General features: G+C 41.9%; 1 protein-coding gene and 1 long non-coding RNA gene across 2 annotated transcripts in view; one reads left to right on the top strand and one right to left on the bottom strand.

Annotated features, from left to right (window-relative positions):
* The window catches only part of Dner (delta/notch like EGF repeat containing), a 281,432-nt gene that overhangs the window by 10,080 nt on the left and 245,846 nt on the right, over positions 1-25,506 (bottom strand). The window contains exons 10-11 of the mRNA XM_055616991.1: positions 15,745-15,858; positions 6,997-7,128 (exon numbers count right to left, since the gene is read on the bottom strand). Coding sequence (XP_055472966.1) covers positions 6,997-7,128; positions 15,745-15,858 — 246 coding nt within the window. The remainder of the gene's footprint in view (positions 1-6,996; positions 7,129-15,744; positions 15,859-25,506) is intronic.
* Positions 16,401-21,616, top strand: LOC129683956 (uncharacterized). The gene is made up of 3 exons (XR_008721227.1): positions 16,401-16,441; positions 18,004-18,030; positions 21,605-21,616. It is a non-coding gene; the product is annotated as an uncharacterized LOC129683956 (long non-coding RNA).

Below are 25,506 nucleotides of genomic sequence, written 5' to 3'. Positions count from 1 at the left end.
TGTGTGTGTGTGTGTGTGTGTGTGTGTGTGTGTGTGTGTGCATACGTACATGTCATGGTGTATGTGTTGAGGTCAAAGGACAACTTCCACCATGGTGTTAGTCTTCTCCTTCTACCATGTGGATACTGGGGATGACACTCAAGTCATCAGCCTGGGCAGCAGGTACGTTTATCCACAGATCCATCTCTCCAGCCCTCACGGGAGTTCTCAGTGGGCTGCTGAGCTTTATGCACACTCTGTGTATAAAGAGCATGTTCATCATATTGATTGTGTACATGCACAGGTTCACACAAGAGAACTACTGTGAAAAACAAAAACAAAAACATGTGCCTCACAAAGTGGTCAGCATAGTGTTGTCCCACACCTCAAGAGTTGCCCATGGTCTTCACGTCCCTCCATTTGCAACACTTCTCAAGTATTTGCATTCCAATATGTTTAGACATTAAGCGGAAATCTATCACAATCTCTAAAACAAAACAAAACACTGTTTTCCTTCATCCCCTTGCCCTCATGTTTAAAGCTAGATTTGTCTTTACCGTCATGTGAAATAGATAGACTGGAGGCGGCTGCTTTGCAAGCTAATTGGCTTAGTAGCCAGCCTGGGTCTGTGGAATCTAACGCTCGGTCTGAGAGGCAGTGAGTGTTCCCTTGCCAGGTGGCTGCAAATGCCATCTCCCTTCCAGGCTCCATCATCGTAAGACAATGATTTTCCACATCCCCCAAGTCCCATTGCATGAATCATTTACTGTGCTGGCTACAGCCCAGCCCAGAGACGAAATCTTAAACCTGAACATGCCGAATGGGATTATCTCATGGGCCCCAGCAGGTGTGTGGCCAGGAATGCTAGCTCAAGAGCTGTTTGGTTTCAGAAATGTCCCACTTGTAAGTCTCAAGGATCGTTTGCATTTTGTTTAAATTTGTCTGCAGTTCTTTGTTTTCTGAAGGGCTTTTATGCTGAAGGTTCTGGAACTGCTGGGGGCTGGTGGTAGACAAGCTGTTCAAGGTGAAACAGGCTGATGACAAAAACCAAATCTACCCAAATTACACTTCAGCTGCTTTGCATAATTTACTTTCAAATAAATTGTGCATATCTATTTTGTAATTTATCTTGGTGAACACAGCTAGGCTGGCTAATTTACTCACCTAGGCGATTTCAACAGAGACTGAAAAGGGCATGTTTGTGATGATGTCATTTAATAACTAAACAATCCTTAAGGCCATTTGCTGCCTACAACAGCAAGGTACAATTTCAAATCATGTCATTTTTCCATACCTGAAAGTGAGCTGTCCAGTGAAAGCATCAAATAGCCTAAGAAGAATTAACAGCCATTGAAATGTTTTTCAAACAATGAATGAATGGGAAAGTGTGCTGCTCTGAATGAAAATGGCTCACAGGGAGTGGCACTACTTGAAAGGATTGAAAGGTGTGGCCTTGTTGGAGGATGGGTGTCCCTGGGGGTGGGCCAAGCCAGACCCAGAGCTGCTGTTCTCCTACTACCTACAGATCCGCATGTAGAATTCTCTCTCTTCTTCTCCAGCATCATTTCTGTCTAGGTGCTGCCACACTTCCCACCATGATGATAATGGACAAAACCTCTGAACTGTCACCCAGCCCCCAATTAAATGATTTCCTTTATAAGAGTTGCTGTGGTCCCGTTGTTTCTACAGCAATAGAACACTAACTAAAACAGGAGTTGAATATGCTACTCCTTCACAAAGATCCATTCACAGAATACTTGATTCTAGTGCTGCCTGTGTGCTGTGATAAAGCAGGAAGGAAAAGTGAAGAGAAGTGAGCTCTTGGAGGCTTGGGTCCGTTGACAGCATCTGCAAATTGTCACCAAGTAGTGAAAGCACAGGTGTGCAAAGGCAGCAGAGAAGAAGCTATACAGGATCAGAAAAGGGGACAGAGTGTTCATTTAACTAAGTGTCAAGAGAGCTTGCACAGTTAGGGTCTCCGGACATAAACCAGGGGTAAGGAAGAGCAAAAGGAAGACTACCACAGACAAAGGAGCCTGGCCTGTAGCAGAAGAGCAGGACAAAGAATCAAAGGAAGCCAGTGTGAGGAGAAGGAGGCCGAGGGGCCCAATGAAGGGAGAGTTACCTTACTGGGGTAGCCTACCCAGCTCTAGAAACATGGGCCCTGAGGGATTTCTTATCTTAACAGTACTGGGCATGGCTGGGCTCAAGGGTCTGAGTGCTCACATACCCCCTAAGAGAGATGTGATGATCTCTCAAGGGCTAGGTTAAGGCTGAGAAGTGCCTATGGAGAGACCACCCTGCCTTTGGCTGTGTAGAGTTCATCAGCTGAGCATAGACCTGGGTTTTAATAATGCTAAAAACAATAACAACAACAAAAACCTGAGGCCAGTGAGTTGATCAAATTCAAGAGCCATGTATCTCTCCAGGGGTGAACACGATTCCCACAACCACATTCCTCCAGCAGGGTGATTCATACAAAGATGGGCTTCTGCCTTTACCAGTCTCGGTGCTGTGGCTGCCTCCTACAACTCCCATGCACTTGGAGAACATTAGCCGCTTGACGACTGTGACCTAAGGATTTCTGACAGACTGAGTCTGTCCAATCTAGAGAATGGAAGGCTGTGTATGGCAAAGAAAGGTCCCTGCTGCACAAATAAGGAAAAATACTCCCAAAAAGACTACTCTCCAGACATCAGACAGACTCAGTAATTAAAGAGCCCACAATTTAACTGACACCCAGCCATATGCAGGTAACTGTCATTCTAATTTTCAAGGACCAAGAAAAAAGCTGGCCCAACTCCTCATCCTTTTGTTGTTTCTTGGTAACCTCTGTGATGACACCTCTTTGAGATTTATTTTTTAATGTGTTGTACTGGCTGGTTTTGTGTTGGCTTGACACAAGCTAGAGTCATCAGAGAGGAAGGAAATGCCACCTTAAGATCCAGCTGTAGAGCATTTTTCTCAATTAGTGATCAATGGGGAAAGGTGCAACCCACTGTGGGTGAGCCCATCCTTGGCCTGGTGGTCCTGGATTCTATAAGAAAGCAGGTTGAGCAAGGCAGGGGAAGCAAACCAGTAAGCAGTTTGAGGCCTCAGCATCAGCTCCTGCATCCAGGTTCCTGACCTGCCTGACTTCCTTCAATAATGAACAGCAATATGGAAGTGTAAGGCAAATAAACCTTTTTCTCCCCAACTTGCTTTCTGGTCATGGTGTTTTATGCCAGCAATAGAAACCCTAACCAAGATGTGTGTAGACGTTTTTTTTTTGTGTGTGTGTGTGTGTGTGTGTGTATACCACATGCATGAAGTGCTTATGGAAGCCAGAATAAGGTTCAGATTTCCTGTAATTGAAGTTATAGCCAATTGTGAACTGCCATGTAGGTTCTGGAAACAAAATCACCTGGGCCCTCAGAGAGAGCAGCTGGCGCTCTTAACAGAGTGGGTGGAGGTGAGGGGGAAGCGAGGAAAATGAATGAGAAAATCAGCAATGAGGATAAAAACGAAAGTCAGCAAAACAGAACAAAGTCTTAGCAAGCAAATTGAGATTCTGAAATAAATAAATAAATAAATGGAAATGCTGAAAACAAACAAACAAACAAACAAAAAATCCTCAAGGAGTAACATTTAAAAACACAGTGGAATGCATGACCAATAGCCACAATCAAGCAGGAAAAAAAAATACTCTAAGGGTGGGAGAGGACAAGGTTAACGAAACACTACAATCAAACATCTATAACAACAACATTAACAAAAAAAGTAAGTAAAAGAGCATGACCACAAAATCTAAGAACTCTAGATATACGGTCAAGAGACCAAACCCAAGAATCCATGGGCTGAAGGAGTTGAGATAAACACTAAAAAGCATAGCAAATGTAGCCAACAAAATTGTAGCAGAAAACTTCCCAAGTCTAGGAAAAGAATCAGACATTCAAACACACAAGGCATCTAGAACCAAATGGACATGATCAGAGAAGAATATCTCCACAACAGATCATAGTCAAGATGTCAAATATACAAAGCAAAGCAAAGCTGTAAGGGAAAACAACCCCCTACAAGTGCAGAAATGTCAGAAGAACCTCAGATCTCTCATTAGTAACCAACCCCCAAAGCCAGAGAATCACAGAACAATATGTTTCAAGCCTTAGAGGTGATAAATGCCAAGCCAGATTGCTGTACCCAATTAGGAGTGCACAAACTTCAACCTAGGAAGGATTCTCATCAATCCCAATTCTAGTTTGAGCATACTAGCTTGATAGTGTTCTCCTATATCATCTCAGGAGACTTGTGTAATGCAGGCAGGGCATAAATATGTTTAACATACAAAAGGGGCAGCAACAGTTGACACCAGCACGCAGAAGACCTACACAAGCATTCCATATATATTAACTAAGCTTCTACTCTTGAAACAAAATTTAGACTCTTTGGCTTGGTAGAATATTATAGCTACATCACTGAAAAAAATAAGAACTTCAGATCTCTTACAGATTTAGAGAATAATCACAAACAGACTCATCTTCTGATGTTTAAGGGTTCCAAAAGACTGTATAGAGATAAGGGAAGACATTATCAGAATGGAAATAATGTTGTGCTAAGAAAGTAATGCCGAAAAGGCTAAAGCACAAAGATTGTGAGTCTAAGGCCAGTCTGAACATCATAGTGATACTATCTCTTACAGCCAACAAAAATGGAGTCACATGTGCCAACCCTTTCAAGAGTAACTAAAACCAAGATGTTATGGTGAGGTGGTGCTTATGCATGGATACCAAACACTATCTTCTAATTTTGGCTCTTATTTTTATTTCTTTTATAATAGTTGTCTCAGGCATGGGCATATTTTAGGAATTTTCACATCAAATCCCTCATAGTCTAAACCATTCTGGCAAGAAAGAAAATACAGAGAGCTATTTGTGTTCTCTCCTTTTGGCTATTATACTATTAAAACAGTGGATTCCAAGGAATTATAATTTCCCTAGGAATCTCTTTCTGGATGAAGGGAATGTCCAAAGCCCTTGTGTGGTCAGAAAAGGAACTTGTCTATCAAGAAGAGATTGCACATCCCAGGAGAAAGACAAACACGGTATATACTCACTTATATAGACCTATAAGATATGATAAACATAATGAAATCTATACACCTAAAAAAGATAATCAAGAGAGTGGACATGGGGTAAGATTATCAATCCTCGTTTTGAAAGACAGAGGGGATGCGCATTGAACATTGACAGGAGTCTACTGAGCGCATTTGAAAAACTCTAACTAGCAGTGTTTTCAAAGCAAAGACTCATGACCAAACCTTTGGCAGAGTACAGGGAATCATAAGAAAGAAGGGGAGTTAGTCTGATGGGGAAAGGATAGGAGCTCCACAAGGACCAAATTTATCTGGGCACAGGGTCTTTTCTGAGACTGACATGCAACCAAGGACCATGTATGAATGTAGCCTAGAACCTCTGCTCAGATGTAGCCTGTGGTAGGTCAGTAACCAATTGGTTTCCCATAGTGAGGGGAACAAGAACTATTTCTAACAGGAACTCGATGACTGGCTCTATGGCCTTCCCACCCCCCAAGGGAGGAGCAGTCCTGTTAGGCCACAGAGGAGAGCTTTGCAGCCAGTCCTGAAGATACCTGATAAAACAGGATCAGATGAATGGGGAGGAGGTCCCCTCTATCAGTGGACTTGGCAAGGGGCACGGTGGAGATGAGGGAGGGAGGGAGGGACTGGGAGGGAATGAGGGATCTGGACACGGCTGGGATACAGAGTTAATAAAATGTAACTGATAAGAAAAAAATAAAATTAAAAAAAAAAGAAGAAGAGATTGCACACAATTTTGAGACCTTGTCAGACCATCTTATAGAACTGACTGAAGCTGAGACAGATGGGTCAAAGATGGATATGACCACAGCTTGATCAGAAGTGCTACGTCTCAAGTGTTGTTCCTGAGGAAGCCACCAACTTTGACCTGTCTGTCTGTCTGTTTTTGAGACAGGGTCTCTGAATGGAACCTGTGGATCATGGATTTGGCTCACTTCATAGTGAGACCATCTCTTTCAGCCAACAAAAATGGAGTCACTTGTGCCAAGCCTTTCAAGAATAACTAAAGCCAATGTGTTATGGTGAGGTGGTACTTAAGCATGGCCAGCAAACATCAGGGATCTCTACTGTGCCTGCCTTCAAAGCATTAGGATTATACATATATGCCACTACCCATGTTTTTTATGTAGGCAATAAGGATCTAAACTCAGGTCTTCATACTTAGCCGGAAAGCACTTTACTAAGCCACCTCATCAAAGAGTACAGTCAGCAGTGTGAAGCGCTCTTTGAACACCATTCCTGTGCAGCTCATGTGGGACTGGGAGGCAGCACTCCCCCAGGCAGCCTGATTGTCTAAGATGAAACCTTATTGCCCTGCTTAAATAAGAAAATGCCTTTCAGTGGGGGAGTATTCATCAGCTTTCAAAAAGATAGTGAGGCATTGTCACCTCCATCAGGTGCTACCCTGCACATCCGACCTTGATCCTGACTTTTCTAGACTTCAGTTTGTTCACCCACAGCCTCGGTGCTTTTCGCCTCTTCCTTCACATTCATCCTTGCTGGATTTTTCACCAAGCAACTGAAGGAACCTGCTATATTCAAAGATGCTTAAAAACACAAAGGCAAAGGGAATTCAAATCCTGTGTGGCTTTTTAGACTTTCCAGAGCGGAGGCTGCGTTTTCGGATAGTATTCTAATGCCTGTCTGTGAAGCACATTTCTTGGCTGACCGAGTAGCCATGAACTTTGGATGACATCTGAAGACTCTCCCCAGTGGAAAGGCTGGATGTGATCTCAAGGAGCGAGCGTGACAGAAAGCAAAAGACAAAAGTACTACTTGGACTGTGGAGACAGGAGGGACTGAAATGGGCCCTCTTAGGCTCATGGTTTCATGGTTATTGATATAGAGCCTTTCTGTCATAGTTAGCACCCTCTGCTGGCTGAATGAAAAACCCTCGCTGAGTAGTTCACAGCTGAAATACTTACGGATTTCACAGTTTGCTCCCACCCAGCCATGAGGGCAGTGGCAGGTGTAACCATTGGGCTGGTCCAAGCAGGTTCCAGCATGGTGACAAGGGTTACTGTCGCATTCATTGATGTCAATGTCACACTCTTCACCTAGGAGGATAAAGAAAATTAACAGTGATTGGCTACACCCATATCCCCCATGAGTTTCTTGGGGAAAAAAAAAAAAAACAAAAAAACAAGATCCCCAGGCTGGTGATCACAGCCCTGCCTACTGTTTGGACAAAGTGGGGAACTCTCAGAAAATACCAGACAAAAGATTTTTCTCTTAAGAAAAAGCTGAATCAGGGAACTTCCCAGAGACTCATACTCCAACCAAGGACTATTCATGGAGATAACATAGTAATGGGAAGAGGGACTGCCTCTGACATAATCTGATTGGCCTGCTCTTTGATCACCTCCCCCTGAGGGGGGAGCAGCCTTACCAGGCCACAGAAGATGACAATGCAGCCACTCCTGATGTGATCTGATAGATTAAGATCAGAAGGAAGAAGAAGAGGACCTCCGCTATCAGTGGACTTGGGGAGGGGCATGGGTGAAGAAGGGGGAGAGAGGATGGGATCGGGAGGGGAGGAAGGAGGGGCTTATGGGGGATACAAAGTGAATAAAGTGTAATTAATGATAAAAAAAGAAAAAGCTGAATAAAGAAAAATCATTGTTAAGAAGACTATCTTTTTGAGCCCATGAAGAAGCATCTGAATAAACCTTTTGAGGTTGACCTAAAAAGCGAACTTAGGTTCCCAATGTTGTTAAAGACTCACAGTTTATGATTATTTTGTAGCTAAGCATTTGAGTTTACCAGGTTGGACATTGGCTCTTTAGTGGACACAGTTGTATACCTAGTTCAAGTTCTTTGTGAAAACCAAGTCTCCTTTCTTAATCCTATATGCTTGTCTTCATCAGGGAAGGGACTGAAAATCTCAGGGGTAGCATCAGGCCCAACTACAGTGACAGTTACAGACATGAGATGAGCCCAAATCTGACACACTCTTTCCTGGGAAGTCATGGCTCAGAGGAGGCTTATATCCACTCCAGTCTGTTCTTCCTCTAAAGGAGGATGGCCAGACCCTGATGAGACACAGCATTCTGGGCTTCCTAACCTGCCCACAGAACCTGCTGACACACGCTAATTCAGCACACAGGACAGCATCACTGTGATCCAAACATCCCGTATAGGAAGTGTCTTGTTGGCAAAACTTTCATGAACAAAGACACCCTTGAATAACTCTACAGCCATCACAATGAACCAATACAAGATGAAGACACTCTTTAAACCTAAGGGCTTCTTGTCAAAGCTGAAGAGGGAACTTCACACAGAGGCAATCTCTCTTAAAAGGGAGAAAGAAAAAAAAAAAAAAACAGGAGAGAATTTTTTTTTTTAAAATAAGCCCTCATTTGCTTAGATAAACACAGAAAGAGATGGAAAAAAAAAAAAACAACACTACTTTCATCACCACAATCAACAGCAAAACCAAGTATTTGTTCCATCTTCAGAAAGCAACATTTCAGTGTATTCAAGTAATTACTTCCAGGCTTACTTAGCATTAAATTGCTTTTCTATCTGCCGCTGGTCTACTTCACATTTATAAAACTGCCATATGTTACTCAAAGATCATTTCAAAGGAAGAATCCCGCACGGAAAGATTTCACGTCTGTTTCGTTTCACACTCCTTGTATAACCTCCCATTTGACTATTCAAGTTAAATCTGTCGAACAAAACTCTCATGGTCTTGGGGTCACCCAAAAATGATTATAATCCTGTCACATCAGGGTGAATTTGTTTCTTGCAATAAATATAGCAATTTACATCAATAGAAAAAAACACAAAATCAATGGCCTCATGCTAACCTGTTTTAACCTGTTTAAAATATGGTCCCAGTGTATCAGTGGGGTGATGACTCTGAGAGGAGGAAGGCATGGACTACACCATCACAGATGGCATTCCATGGTAGACTGGTTGAAAAGCACATCAACAGGAATACGCTGAGAAAGACTGAAGGACAAAAATCAAAGGCTTTCACAGATACATACATCAGTGCCACTTTCCACGCATTTAGGAAGCCAGCCTCAATGGAGATCTTTACTAAACAATAGTTTGCTTCAGCTGGTATCCAAGATGTTGACAATTCTGAAACAAGAGCCAGTGACCTGAACAGCAATAGTGATAGGAAACAGCCTGGCTCTTCCCAACCTTCATAGCAGGCAAGAACCCATGCCCCACTCTGTTCCATCAAATTCAAGGTCCATGCCATATGCTCAGCACACAAGGTGGCCTTACACTAAAGGACTCCTCAAGCTTCAGCTTCCCAAGTGTTGAGATTACGATGGCCCTACCACACTGAGCCAAGCATCCATCATTCCATGTGGTCCAACATACTGATGTTATTTTTCCAGTCAATAAGCATTTTGTCCTATTCTACTAGCCGGGATCTTAGTGCTAATTATGTGTCTTTACTAATTGCCAACTTAACGAGTCTGATATTTTGTGGGCCTGAGACAGTTGTCTTTCTAGTTTAGTTGTTTATTGTTTTCTTTCACCTAAGTTAGAAAAAACCCGCAGTGTTCATTCCTGAATAACATTTGTGAAGAGATGCAAAATGACGTTTGCAGTCTTTTACAATTTCTTTTTAACCTGTTCTCTTTCTCACTTCCCCTCCCTCTCTCTGCATACACAGTGCACAAATATAAATGTAGGTGAATGTTGGTGTACATACATATGGAAGCCAAGGTTGAAGTTGAGTGTTTTCCTCTATCATGCTTTACCTTTGTAAAAAAAATGTGTATGAGTGCTTTGCCTTCATGTATGCCTGTGTATCACATGCATGCCTGGTGCCAAAAGAGGCCAGAAGCAGGCATCATGTGCCATAAAAATGAAATTACAAATGACTGTAAGCTATCATGTTGGTGCTGGGCATCAAACCCAATGTCATCTGGAAAAATAGCTAGTGCTCTTATATCCTCAGCCATTTCTCCAACCCCTATCTTATTTTTTGAGACAGTGTCTCTCACTGAACACAGGGCTCACAAACTAGCTAGACTACCTAGCCAATAAGCCATGGGTACTCCTTTTCTGTCCCCCTTCCCGAAGCCAGGATTATAGACTTGCCACCATGCCCCATTTTTCAGATGGGTGCTGGAGATCCAGACTCAGGCTGCACTTGACCAGATGAGCCATTTCCCAGCCCTCAGTCTACTACTGTCTACGAGGGATGTGGATAATATGTATACTGAGTAGTATTTATAGAAGACTATAATCATATTGATCATTTGCGATGCTTTCCTTGGTTAAGTTAGGAAATGTAAAACAACCAAAAAAATCCGAAGATCATTACTGTTAGTAAAGCCTTGAGTTGGCAGAGTCCACGCTCAGAGGTACAGATGAAAATCCCTGCAACCACAATATCTAGCGATAAACATATGCCAGGCCCCAGGCCGGCGCTTTAGCTTGTTCCTTCATACTTTAATAGAATTTTATTGCAGGTAAATCGAGGTTCAAAAACATTATTTAGAACTTTTCCCGTCGTGGTGAGAAAACTGGAACCTGTCTTAGCCACCCCCTATACACTACAAGACTGAATGAAATATATGAAAAATAAAACCCTTGAAGAACTGGACACAGGCAGCCCAGAGCTGCAAGAAGAGAAATGTGGCAGCCAACGCCACAGTCTCCCCTGGCTTCCACCTGCAGTCAGCTCTCAAACACAATGGTTTTGCTGAGCTACAGAGACAAAAGCTGCAGTCTGTGGAAGCCAAGGTCATATCTGGGAAATACTACTGCTAGAGAGTAGAAGATAGATAAATAAAGTACCTAAAACGCTAAAGCGTGTTTCCCTCCCAGAGGGACACTGTCCTCCCAAAGTGACACTGTCTCTCTAGAGCCTGCTAACAAATAGTGTGTGTGCACTGAATTCTAAAAGCCTGGCAACGAGTGTGAGAGACAAGCAGCTCCCCGACTTGTATCAGAGGAGGAGGGATTCAAGGTTCACTGCGCACAGTGGATCAGTGAGGCCATCAAGTGTCCCTTCTTAGCAGCAAGACACAACCACCACCATAATAGAGCATCACAACAGAAATGATCAACATAGAAACGTTGGTATTAAAAACAACAGATGGTCAGACCGCTTGCAATGTTAACATACAGTGACCAGCATCCAAACGAATCTGGAGAAGAGGAGAAAAGAGAGTACAGAGCACTAGGAGTCCACCTGCCCACCTTTAAAAGTCACATGGCTACAGCAGAGTTTAGATATCAAGGCTGGATTGGCAACAGATATCTAAAAAGTCACATGGCTACAGCAGAGTTTAGATATCGAGGCTGGATTGGCAACAGACATATCAATCAATAAAAAAGAAGAAAGAACTCAAAAATAGACCCACACAAATATTGCCAACTGATTTTTGACCAAGGTTCATAAGTAGTTCAATGAAAGAAAAAAACAGATGGCCTTTATAACTAATGAAGCAAAGTTTAAAAGGAAAAACAAAAACAAATAATGTCTACTTGGAAAATTCTATGAAGGAAGGCAGTTGGTGAAGAAAAGTAACTAGATCAGAGAAGCCTCACTGAAGGGCAGGTCTGCAGAAGCCGATCTGCCAATTTAATGCCTTTAGAAATGAGTTGCATTAGGATGCTGCTGTTGTTGAGACAAGGTCTTATGTAGCCCAGACTGACCTTGAACTCACTATGTAGCCAAAGATGAGCTTGAACTTGTAATCCACCTTCCTCCACCTCTAGCGTGCTGGGATTATAGGCTTGAACCACCATGTCCCTCTTAGGCCTGGCTAAACTAAATGAAAACGAGCTGTAAGCAGACCCTGTATTCTAGCTGGAAAAGTGATTTTCTAAAAGAACATAAGGTAGCAATTTTGATACTGCTATGGCACATGTTGGAAAGATGAACTGCATAGTTGGATAGTGGAAATCACTTAGGTTGCTGTTGCTGGGGGGGGCATTATAGATAAATAAAAGAAGAGCAAAATGATCCCTGTTGAGCTGGAATGAAATTGGGATGTCACTGTGAATTCCCATTAAACTTAATATAGGCACAGACAGCTGCACAGTGATATGTGTGTGTACCAGAAGCATACATTAGTATGTAGATAGGTGCTTGCTTGCCAGCCAAGGCTCTAAAACTTGTGGCATCCTAAGGGCAACAAGTACTTTTAGGGCCTACATACCTATTTTGAATATTTTCCAATAAGGAGCCAGGGGACCTTGGAGAAAGGGGTGACTCCAGGATGAGGACAGGAAATAGACAAAAAGTGACTGGCGAATCTTAAGACATGAAAAAGTATACAAGTGCTGAAACACAACACAACAAACCAGCCACCCCTACATCCATAACGGGAATTTGTAGAAGGGGCATAGGAGCCAAATGAAAGACCTCCCAGTGCCAAAGTGGGAACATAGTGAGCAACAAAATAAACTAGGACATGGTGTCCTGTAACACAAACCTTACATTAAGTACCCAGGAATCCCATTAATATAAATAAATGATTGGACAAACTAATAAACTGGGGGAGAATAAGCAAATCCCTCACAGGGAAGGATTCCAAGTGGTCCTTAACTACCCCACACTCGTACAGGGGAGCACAGCCCCCACTCATTAAGGGCAGGTGAGGCCAAGTGACTTCCTTCCACACAGTGCAGCATGGAAAAGGAGGGGAAGTGAAATGGGGCTGGGAAACCTAAGGAACATCACCTCAGCCCATCACCAAGGCTGCCAGTAGCCACAAGCTACGCTGATAGCATGGGGCCTTGATAGGCTGTGACAGGATTTGAAAAATGGACCAAAGACATGAAGAGACACTTCACCATGGGGGATATGCAGTTATTTAAAAAACACATAAAAATGTTTATCATCTTTTTGCCTTAGAGCAATTCAAACCAAAGCCATAGGGTGTTCTCACTATAGAGCTAACAGATTAACAAAGCCTTGGAGAAAAGGGTGGATGCCAAGCCACTAACTGAAAGATGGAGAGGACCTACACCAGGTGATAGAGAGAGCTAGATAGAAGAATGTCAGGCTTGGAGAGCAGGGAAGCCCTCTCAGTTGGGAGGGAAATGGGACACTGGGTTGAGAACTTACTGATGCCTATTAGTTGTCTAACTCACTCTACTCCATCAACAAAGAAGTTCTTAGACACTCTCTAAACCTCAGATACACTGAGAGAAAGGCAGGTAAACAAGAAAAAGAAAAGAAGGTCACTGTAACTCCTGTCCCAGGGGATCCTATACTATTTTCTTGTCTCTGTGGGCCTGGCACACACATGCTGTACAGATACTCATGCAAAGGATCAAGATTATTCCACAGTTTCCAGGCAGGACAACTTACAATGGTAATAATGTCATTTGAAGTGCTATTCAGTATTTAAACATTTAAAGGAGAGAGGAATGGATCATCTCTGGGTTTGGTGTATGCTAGAGATCTCCAAGACAGCTTACTAAATGTCCTATTGGAGATTTACTCAATAGTCTACAGTAAATATTTCATTTTCTCACCTAGAAATTTTTCAAAGTAAATCTTAAATGGATTAAATATTTAAATTTGAAAATAACTCATACATAGTTACAATGATATAAGAGGATAACAATAAGATTGGACAGTTAAAGCCACTTGAGAAACAAGGACAAAAAGATAGAGGAAGCCAAGACTTAATTATGTAAAGCTGAAATATGTAAAACAAAATACTCTAGACACATTTGAAGGGCAACTAACAAAGGAAAAAGATTTACATTCTTGTCAGATAAAGGTAGTGCACTCATTCTAAACAGCTGAAAAGAAAGATTAGTGTGAACGCTCTAGCAGAAAAGCAACAAAGGTTTGAGCAGGGTGTTTGTAAAAGGAGGGACACAGAAGAAGTGTGTTTTCAGCAGACCTACAAATGAAACAACAGAGCTGTGACAGTGACACAGCTACCTACTGGAGACACAACCCTGGAGCATGTGTGTCAAGATGAGGAATTGCACAGTCATGTCCTTGGGTGTGAAAGCTGGCATTTTGTTTTGGTTTGGTCTCGTTTTCCCTCGGAGAATATAACACACATGTAATACTCCGTTCTCCTGGACCCCTGAGTTTCTATTCCTAAGGAATTGTACTAAAAAGGGGGTGGGGGCATATGCAGAAAGATACACATGTAAAAACATTCATTTCGTTATTGTTTACAATATGGAAATATTCTTAACTGCCAAAAGTCAAACTGAAGATGAACTAAAAATAAATCATGGCATTTCATAGAACTGACTACAAGGCAACCAATAAGAATGCTTTAGAAATAAAAGCATGGGGCAAAAAAAAAAAAAAAAAAAAAAAAAAGATGTCCCAGCTGTTAAGGGCACATACTGCTCTTCTAAAAGACCCGTGTTATGTTCTCACCCACCCACACTGGGCAGCTTACACCCACCTATAACTCTAGCTCCAGGGACTTACTCCCTCCTGGCCTCTGTGGGTACCTACACTTCTGTGCACATACCCAAAACACACACACACTATTATAAAAAGTATTTTAAAGGTATAATTCTTGACATGGAAACTCATTTCTTATTTATTTATTTATCAATTCATCCTAGGTCATAAATAGGCTTCCAAATAACAGTTTTATTCCATTTTTGTTACATAGGTACATACATAGACTATATGCCATATTCTATACATAGAGCTTTGGGAAAACTCTTGGGTGTCGATATATTAATAATGTTATTTCTCAACAACTTTGTTTCAATACCTTTATATCTTCTAATTTCTTCTGTGCTTTTTATTTGTTACTAGTAAGACAGAAATATCTGGAAAAGACCCCGAAATCTCCCCCAAACTATTTTGCCTCCACTGACTGACATATAAATGTTCCTCTCCATTTACAAGCCATCAGATAAACAAAAGCATCTGCAAATCATTTTCTGGAGCAAGCCCATTTCTCAGTCTCAGGACAACCCAAAAGAGAAGTTCAGGGTGTGAAACAGAGAAATAGAAAAAAAAAAGATTAGAAGATTAAGCTCCTCCAGACACGTGGCTGTTGACACTCTTCCCCAAAGGTAAATGCTAAGGCTTCCCCGGAAAGGACTAGACAGTGAACTCTGCCAAATTGTTGTACAGTTTGGAAGTGGCTACAGTGGCTAGCTTGGATCCCCCAATCCACAGGTAACTCCCTAGCATTCGTAAGCCACTGAGACTCAAGTGAACCCAGCTCCTGTGTCCACAGCTGTCACAGCTCTCTTTAGCTACCCATTCCAGTCTGTCCCTGCATCCCCATTTGACCCTGAACCACTCTTCCCCAACACCACCAACTGCCTACAGTTCTCAAAATTCTTTTACTTTCACAACATTCAGTAAAAATAAAACGGTATCTAAATGCAGTCTCCACAAAAGACACACTCTATCCTTCCTGTCCCCTTCACGCTACATTAACACTACCACTTTCAAGCGTTCTCTCGAAGGCTCATGGCTTATGCTCCAGAGCTCCAGCTCTACAAACGTTCAGTGACGGCAGTCTTAGCAGATCTAAATGACAAATGTTGACCGCAGAAGAGCCTAGTCTGACGACAACACAGTCTACTGTTTAAAACCTACCTCACCGGAGCCATGCCTCCTGACATTTGACAACGGCGTTCCTGCTCTGCAACCATTTATGGCAGGGGGTTTGGGGTTGCCTAACCTTGGCAACCACGGGGACCATGGGGTGAGTTTGAGAACACAGTCCCGGACTGCTCACCTGTGAAGCCTGGTGCACAGATGCACGTGCCGTTCAGGCCCTCGCTGTCGCAGGTACCTCCATTCAGACAGCTGATGTTAGCACAGGGGTCCTTGTACAGTTCACAGTGTGTTCCTGCAGAGAAGCAAACAAGAAAGGGTGACTCAGAGTGCGCCGGTTCCGGCAGCCTTCCAAAGGAAGGTGTCTCACCAGCATGCGACAGCACTGGGGCATATGCATACATGTATACCTGGTATGTATGTGCACATGTGTGAGTGCATGTGTGTGCATGTGTGTGCACTCGTGTGTGTGCCATGTATGTGTGTGCATGTCTGTGTGTGACAGGTGGCTGTCTGTATGTGTATTTGTGTATTTGTGTGGGTGTATGTGAATGTCTGCAAATGCATGTATGTACATGTTTGTGTGTGTGCGCTTGTGTGTACGTGTGTAGGCACAAGGTTATTGTGTAATTCAAATGCTGATTTCTGTACCCTGCCTCCATATCTGGTTGCAATCCTTGTTCTGAGAATCTCCTGTCTCAATGTTGTGAAACACTGCTCCCCACTTGGTATGCTAGTAAGGCAGCTTATAGCTAGTCACTGAAGAGGGAGGAAATAGGGCTAGACTTCCTGCCAGCCTGAGGAGGAGTTAGAGGAGGAAGTAACGGACTCAGCCACGAGAGAGGTGACATAAGGAGAGAGAAAGCTACAAAGTGCAGGTATCTCTGGGATGCATGCTGGGAGAAGATGAGATTAGCTTAGAGGGTTAAGAATAGATTAATAACTGCTCAGTTATTGTATTGTGAAGCTTATTATTAAACAAATATAGAGGAGTCTCAGTTACTTGTGCGATAGCCAGGTTAAGAGAGAAACTGAGAAACAAATGCAGTTTTATAAAAATACCTGTAACATGCATGAGTGTATGCGTGTGTGTGTGTGTGTGTGTGTGTGTGTGTGTGTGTACATGACTGTGTGTGTGCACTCCTTGCTTTAGAATATCATAAAAATGTGCTTTATTAGAAAATAACAAGTTTAATCCCTGCCTTGGGCCCTGCTAAGACACCTTATTTCCTTTTTCTCTAACTTTCCCAAGACCGATGGCATAGAGAGCCAAAAACCTGAAAGTTAGAATTTCTCAATGGCTGGCCCTCATACCCATGCACATATGGGCATCAGTATTTGACTTCAGTGAGTTACCAAAAACTGGGGGAGAAAAAAAGGAAGACAAAGTTAGGGAAAAGATATTGGGCAAAAATGGGGAAATTGGGGAAGAGGTGGTATACATACGATAATATTTCATTGTATGTATATATAGAATTATCAAAGAATTTTTTTAAAAAGTCTCAGTGCCAAATGCTGAGTCTCCAAAAGAAATAGAAGACAGATAGCCTGAGAAACACTTCATCATTGTTGAGTGACAAGAAAGGTGAAAATTAGTAGTCAGATGTTTGAAGGAATCCTAGACAAAAAGAGGGGCCTGGGTTACTCAATGCTTGGACTTCACCCTCAAAGGTAAATTGACGCATGCTGAGGTTTCCAGACACCCTGACAGCACATGTCTCAAGCACTCACTGTGTGCTTTATACCTGACTTACTTCTTACCACAATGCCCAGGAGACAGAGGCCCTCAACTACATCTCATGGAGGGGAAATGGAGGGAAGAAGCTGCTGTCAAAAGGCAGGAAAGGAAAGGAACTAGGACTCAAATCAAAGCCTGTGCTTACAGGAAAGTTTACCCCAGAGCCAAACAAGCAGTTCAGCACCCACTGAACAAAGAGGAGGCAGGGGGTCAGTGTGATAGCTCATCAGGTGAAGGTGACTGCCACCATACCTGAGCATCTGAGTTTGATTCCCAGCACCCACAAGGTAAAAAAGAACTAATCCTGACAAGCTATCCTAACCTCATGCGTGTACTTGTAACATACATGCCCACACACCAAATACATAAGTGTAATTAATTGTTTTAAATCCTTGACTAAAAATGGGAAACTTTACAGGTGTAAAAGGAAAGCAAGAAGTTTACATGTATATGCACATACAAATGTCTGGAGCGAGGTTGGATTACTCCCAGAATAGATTGCTTTGATTTCTGCTTGATTCACCCCTCCCACCTTTTTTATAACAAATGTATATTATTTTGTAATTTAAAAAAATGAAAAACGCAGTGCTATTGGGGAGGTGGGATGTCTGCTGGAAAGCCAGAGTACAAGATGGTTAACAGACTCTTCTCCCTCCCTCTCTGTGTTTCTGTCTCCCTCTTCTCATCCCGCATCCTGTGGAGTGGAAGAAAACTTGCATTCTGATTGAGGTGAGAACGTAAACAATGAAATGCTCATCCTCCCTGACAGTCTCAAGAAAAATAAGCATAAAGCAAAAAAAAAAAAACAGTGATAAAGTGCTGGCTTCACTTGCTTGCCACTTCCTTCCTCTGCTCATTATTGCTCAAGTGACCGCCACACCCAGTGATTCATCCTTCGGGCTCTGACATCTTGCTGCCCTTTTCTCTCCTCTCTTTGCTCTTTGTCACTGCCTTAACAAATGAGGCTCAAGAAGGGGGAAGGGGACAGAAGAAAATAAAAGCGGGACTTCCTCCCTACATCCTCACAAATGCCCTACTCCAGCAAGGAATTTTACAATAGTGGCCCTTGATTACCGGTCTGCTTTGCCTGCCACAGTCAAGCACTGATCAGCATCAGGCCTGGGATTTTTCTCAAGCGTTTCTCGGGTCTCCACTCTCTCAGATCTCAGTGCCTCATACCTGCAGGAAGCAGTCTCTTGGAAGGTGACCTAACACCCTCTCTGTGTCCAGGGCCTTGAAAGGAATCTTCCTGTCTCGGTAATACAAAACTTTCTTCTCCAGTCGGGTGTACAGGGTCTCTTCCTGGAGTTTCCACTTCTAAAGGCTGTTGTAGCTCACCCAGTGATTGATCCCCAATACCAAAGACCATGGTGGTACACAGATGTAGTCCCAGTACTCCAAAGTTTGAGGCAAAAGAATTAAAAATTTAAAGTCATCCTTGGCTTTTTAACAGGTTCAAGACCCTGTCTCAGAGAGAGACAGACAGACAGAGACAGAGAAAGAGAGACAGAGAAAATCTTTCCCAAGGAAGAGCACATCCATTGAATACCCAATACAAAATGGTCAGCCTTAAAAACATATACATACAAGTAACATTATATGAATTGAGCAGGTTGTGTTTATACATTTAGAAAAATATATATATATAATTATATATATAAACTATATATATAATTATATATAAACTATGTATAGTTTATATATATATATAATTAGATATGTTATATATAAACTATAATATATAAGCACTTAAAGAAAAAAGGAGGCCATGAATATGAAAGAGAGCAAGGGGAATGTATGGGAGGGCTTGCAGGGGGAAGAGGGAAGGAGAAAATGATATAATTATAATTCCAAAAAATAAAAAAGTCCATTGAAAGAGTTGGGTCAGGGAAGTCCTCTCTTCTTCAAAATATGTATCTCAAAGGCCGTAAGTTTCCATTGAGATGATCACTGGAAACCAGACAACAAAGAGCTCCAGATGTAATGTGAAGTAAAGCTATCACCAAAGTTCAAACAGAAGGCCCCAGAGCTGAACAGCTGCTACAATGAGGCTGTGCTCCCTGGGTACCAAGCAATCCTGAGTCAGTCCAGCCAGGGCAAGAAAACTAACTACATTCTCCAAATAAGGTTAAAAAGCACATTCCAAGCCAAACTTTGTACTTAGTAAATGTATCTACCTATTTTTTGTCTGTCTGTCTGTCTATCTACCTATCTATCATCTATCTACCTATCATATATATACATACCTATAATCTGATGATCATCTGTTTTTTCTCAATAGCAAATTATTTACTTTCTCATCATTTTTATTGATTCTTTGTGAATTTCACATTATGCACCCTAGTCCCACTCATTTCCCAGTCCTCCATATCTGCCCTCTACCCCTGGAAATTCCCCTCCAAAAATATAAAACATCTCACCATGGAAGCTGTAATGTGTCACGGTGTGCCACCTAGTCTACACTTTTGCCCAAACAGCTTTACTTGCAAATGTTCATTGCATTGAGTCATTGGTCTGGTCAAGGCCTCTAGCTTCTACACTATCAATACTGGGCCCTCAGTGAGAGTCCTCTGGGGTACCTGATGTTTGTTGCCCTGTATCACAGAGATCCTGCAGCTTTGGATCTGCAGAACTGACAGGCCTTCATGCACTCCAGTAGCTCATAGGTGAGGTAGCTGTTAGGTAGGCCAGCTCAAAGCCCTAAATACAGGCCTTATGCTTTTGTTTTTAATTTTTTAATTAGGGTCTCACATAACCCGGGCTGGTTTCAAGCTTTCTGTGTAGCCTGTGACAACCTTAAACATCTGATCCTCCTGCCTCTACCTCCTAGGTACTGGGATTCCAGCTGAACACCACCACACCCAGGATACGGGTTCCTGGGGACCCAGCTGCAGGGGCTTGGGAATACCACACCCACAGACCTAAAAGTCTCCAATGAGATAGATTTAATAAAAATCCCCAAACTCATGAACACACAGTTGTAATCTTTCATGTATCAGGGTTTCTTTTCCTTTGGCAATAATTTTATTCACTGTTATTTTTCTTTTTTTGGTAGATAAAGTATTCAGTTACCCGAGCATTCCTTGAGAGACTTTTGGCAGCAAGGGCTGGACAAAAGCTCATCTTAGCAGAAACATGATTCCTTTGAATTGGGAAAGGCTCACAGTCCCTGGTACATACTTGAGTCTCTTGCATTTCTATAGTCTATGTTGGTAATTCTTCTATTGAAAAATAGTCACATCGCCCTGCAGATCATTAAAACAAAGTAGCTTTGCACTGGAAACTAAACAGACAGAGCAGGTGGCCATGGTTACTCCTAAGCACCCAGGTGCTCCCCCTGTTCATGTCCTCCTATGGGTTCTGAGGCCCACCTTCCTGCCATCCCTACCGCTGCTCAGAATGCTCACCCAACACTGTTTCAGGCATCCTGAGTCTCTCACCGAACATGCTTGCCTTCACCTCTTCCTCATCTGGACTTCACCTGACATACCCGAACTCCTCAGTCTATTCCCAAGACAGATGTCCTTTCCCTATAAAGCTGATCCCTCGACTTTCTCCTGAGTCAAAGCAGGCTTAGACATTGTGTGTTGAGAGTTTGCTAAGAATACTGTTGTCAGAGAATTCCCGGTGTTAAATCCCAATGTATCCATTCCCCTCCTTGATTCCCCCTCAGATCTCCTTCAGAGCAGAGCATGCCTCTTAATTCGTGGAAGAAACTGCAGCCACAATATCATTACCCTGTCCTTGCAAAAAAGGATGACAGGCAGCCTGTGTACTTTGGCTGACATGCAGGTAGGATTGCCAGAGGAATGAGTCGTCGTTCCAAATTCCAACTGGGCCTCAAAAACATCCTATTTTGTCAGGGAAAACCAGGTCCACACTGCAAGCTAAGTCCGAGGGCTGACATACGCATCACCCACTGGCAGGAGACGGAGCAAGCACAATTACGAAACATGTTTAGTCTCAAACAAAAAATAAGCTGCAATTCAGTCAAAAATAATAATAATTCATACTTCTCATAGTAAATGATGGGCAATTATGTTTCTGGGAAATTTTTTCTATTCCAATGTGGCTCTTTCCTGAATTTAGTTTTAAAAATGACCTAGAGTACAAAAAGCAACATGCCAATTACATTTCTCCGTTGCCCCAAATAAGTTGCAATTGGTATTTGAAAGCTGAAAATACTCATTTTTTAATCTCCCAGAAGAGTAAGCTAGGTAGGTAGAGACAATTGACTGAAAATACTCTCTGCAGACTGCTGTTTCGTATTACAGTTGTGTTGCTGTTGTTTTCTGGTTTTCAGTGCTGAGACCTGAGCCTCGGACCCCAGGCTTGCAAGCCTTCCACCCTGATCTCACCCTCCACCTCCGATGTGTTCCTTGTACTTCAGTTTGGCTTTGTGATGTCATCCTATTTTTTTCAAATTCCACTTTCTCCTTGAAGACTTTTCCTACTTTTCCAATTGTTACTGAGCTCACCATCTTCTGGACTACTTCGGAAATTACAATTGCCATCTCATTCATAGACTTATTGTTCCTTGAGCATGCCAGCCTAGGCCTGTTCTCCTAGTGATGGACAGGGCTGAGGAAATTTGGACTCAATTCTCTTCTGCATAAATTACAGTGCAGGAGAAGCACACAAAATTCCCAGAATTCTCTATCCACTCTTTAAGTAGTGTGTAACGAAAAGCACAGTTTTATCCAAAAAAATGAACGTTATTCCTTCAACAACAAAGGTACAATATGGTCAAACCTCTAACCTGATGATATAATTTCTGGGACAATAAATACTCAAAAAAAAATCCAGATGGTATAAAAGTTAAATGGACAAAAATGTTCATGGTAGAATGAGTTATCACAGTCCCACATCACACGCGGTGAGTAAGACACCAAATAAGCTGAGTAACAAAGGGATTGGTAAGTATTCCTTCACTGAAACATTATAGAGCCATTTAAATTAAAAGCAGCAAGACTTCCTAGCAATGTATAAATCAAGTATGATATCATGTTGTGTGCCAGTACAAAATTACAAGTATGTTCAATTATTACTGTAAAAATGTGAATGTTTAAAATGGAAATGACTACAATTATTTATTGCTTTTGTGTGTTATAAAAATGAGCAATCCTTTTTTTTGTATTTCCAAATACCATATATTTTTATTTTACAAGTCAATTAAATTTATTTATTTATTGATTGATTGATTTATTAAACTTTATAAACTTTGTATCTCCCCATAAGCTCCTCCCTCCTCCCCTCCCAAACCCACCCTCCATCCCCCTTCTTCATCCATGCCCCTCCCCAAGTCCACTGATAAGGGAGGTTCTCCTCTCCTTCCTTCTAATCTTAGTCTATCAGATCTCATCAGGAGTGGCTGCATTGTCATCTTCTGTGGCTGGTAAGGCTGCTCCCCCCTCAGGGGGAGGTGATCAAAGAGCAGGACAATCAGATTACGTCAGAGGCAGTCCCTGTTCCCATTATTATGGAACCCACTTGGACACTAAACTGCCATGGGCTACATCTGTGCAGGGGTTCTAGGTTATCTCCATGCATGGTACTTGGTTGGAGTATGAGTCTCTGGGAAGACCCCTGTGTTCAAATTTTCTGGTTCTGTTGCTCTCCTTGTGGGGTTCCTGTCCTCTCCAGATCTTACTATTTCCCACTTCTTACATAAGATTCCATGCACTCTGTCTGACAGTTGGCCATAAGTCTCAGCATCTGCTTTGATAGTCTGCAGGGCAGAGCCTTTCAGAGGACCTCCGTGGTGGGTTTCTAGCTTGTTTCCTGTTTTCTTATTCTTCTGATGTCATTTCTCTTTGCCTTTTGGGATGGGGATTGAGTATTTTAGTCAGGGTCCTCTCTCTTGATTAGTTTCTTTAGATGTATAGATTGTAGTAGGTTTATCCTATGTTATATGTCTATATGAGTGAGTATATACCATGTATGTCTTTCTGCTTCAGGATGATCTTTTCCAGGTCCTACCATTTACCTGCAAATTTCATGATTTCCTTATTTTTCATTGCTGAGTAATACTCCATTGTGTAGATGTACCACAATTTCTGCATCCATTCTTCAGTTGAGGGGCATCTGGGCTGTTTCCAGCTTCAGGTTATTAAAAATAATGCTGCTACAAATATCGTTGAACAAATGTCCTTATTGTGTACTTGAGCCTCTTTTGGATATATGCCTAGGAGTGGCAAGGCTGGATCTTGAAGAAGTGCTATTCCTAGTTGTCTGAGAAAGCACCAGATTTATTCCATGTACAAGTTTACATTCCCACCAGCAGTGGAGGAGGGTTCCCCTTTCTCCACAGCCTCTCCAGCATGTGTTGTCACTTGAGTTTTTCATCTTGGCCATTCTGATGGGTGTAAGGTGAAATCTCAGGGTTGTTTTGATTTGCATTTCCCTGATGGCTAATGAGGTTGAGCATTTCTTTAAGTGTTTCTCTGCCATTCCATATTCCTTTACAGAGAATTCTGTAAAGTGCTGTAAAATTCTGTAAAATTCTGTTTAGTGCTCTTTCCCATTTTTTAATTGGATTACTTGGTTTGCTGCTTTTCAGCTTCTTTAGTTCTTTATATATAAAGCCCTAATATATATATATATATATATATATATATATATGGGCTAATATATATATTAGCCCTCTGTCAGATAAAGGGTTGGTGAAGATTCTTTCCCAATCTGTAGGCATATGTTTTGTTTTGATGAAGGTGTCCTTTGCTTTACAGAAGCTTTTCAGTTTCATGAGGTCCCATTTATTGATTGTTGCTCTTAGAGCCTGTGCTGTTGCTGCTCTGTTCAGGAAGTTGTCTCCTGTACCAATGAGTTCTAGGGTCTTCCCCACTTTTTCTTCTAACCGATTTAATGTGTCTGGTTTTATGTTGAAGTCTTTGATCCACTTGGACTTTAGTTTTGTGCAGGGTGGTAACTATAGATCTATTTGCATTTTGCTACATGTAGACATCCAGTTAGATCAGCACCATTTATTGAAGATGCTATCTTTTTTCCATTGTATGGTTTTTGGCATCTTTGTCAAAGATCAGGTGTCCATAAGTGTGTGGGTTTATTTCTGGGTTGTCTGTTCAGTTCCATTGATCCACCATTCTGTTTCTATGCCAGTACCATGCAGTTTTTATTACTGTTGCTCTATAGTACAGCTTAAGATCAGGGATGGAGATACCTTCAGAAGATCTTTTATTGTAGAGGATTGTTTCAGCAATTCTGGGTTTCTTGTTATTCCATATGAAGTTGAGAATTTTTCTTTCCAGGTCTATAAAGAATTGTGTTGGCAATTTGATGGGAATTGCATTGAATCTGTAGATTGCTTTTGGTAAGATGGCCATTTTTACTATGTTAAACCTGCCAAGCTATGAGCATGGGAGATCTTTCCATCTTCTCATATCTTCTTCTAATTCTTTCTTCAGAGACTTGAAATTTTTTTTCATACAAGTCTTTGACTTGATTGGTTAGGGTTACTCCAAGGTACCTTATGTCATTTGTGGCTATTGTGAAGGGTGTTGTTTCACTAATTTCTTTCTCAGTCCTTTTGTCTTTTGTATACAGGAGGGCTACTGATTTTTTTTTTTTAGTTAATTTTGTATCTGGCCACTTTGCTGAAGGTGTTTATCAGCTGTAGGAGTTCCCTGGTAGAATTTTGGGGGTTACTCAGGTATACTATCATATCATCTGCAAATAGTGATAATTTGGCTTCTTCCTTTCCAATTTGTATCCCCTTGATCTCCTTCAACTGTCTTATTGCTCTAGCAAGGACTTCCCAAACTATGTTGAAGAGATATGGAGAGAGTGGGCAGCCTTGCCTTGTCCCTGATTTCAGTGGGATTGCTTTAAATTTCTCTCCGTTTAGTTTGATGTTGGCTATAGGCTTGCTGTATATTGCTATGTTTAGATATGTGCCTTATATCCCTGATCTCTCCAAGACTTTAAACATGAATAGATGTTGGATTTTGTCAAATGCTTTTTCTGCATCTAAGGAGATTATCATGTGGTCTTTTTCAGTTTGTTAATATGGTGGATCACATTGATGGATTTCCGTATATTGAACCACCCCTGCATACCTAGGATGAAGCATACTTGGTCATAGTGGATGATATCTTTGATGTGTTCTTGGATTCGGTTTGCAAGTATTTTGTTGAGTATTTTTGCATCAATGTTCATAAGGGAGATTGGCCTGAAATTCTCTTTCTT

This window comes from Psammomys obesus, unplaced genomic scaffold (assembly GCF_907164565.1).
Source record: "Psammomys obesus unplaced genomic scaffold, mPsaObe1.curated_primary_1811, whole genome shotgun sequence".
Classification (NCBI taxonomy): Eukaryota; Metazoa; Chordata; class Mammalia; order Rodentia; family Muridae; genus Psammomys; species Psammomys obesus.
The sequence above is the reverse complement of the archived record's forward strand: the minus strand, read 5'-3'. Positions and strand labels throughout refer to the sequence as shown.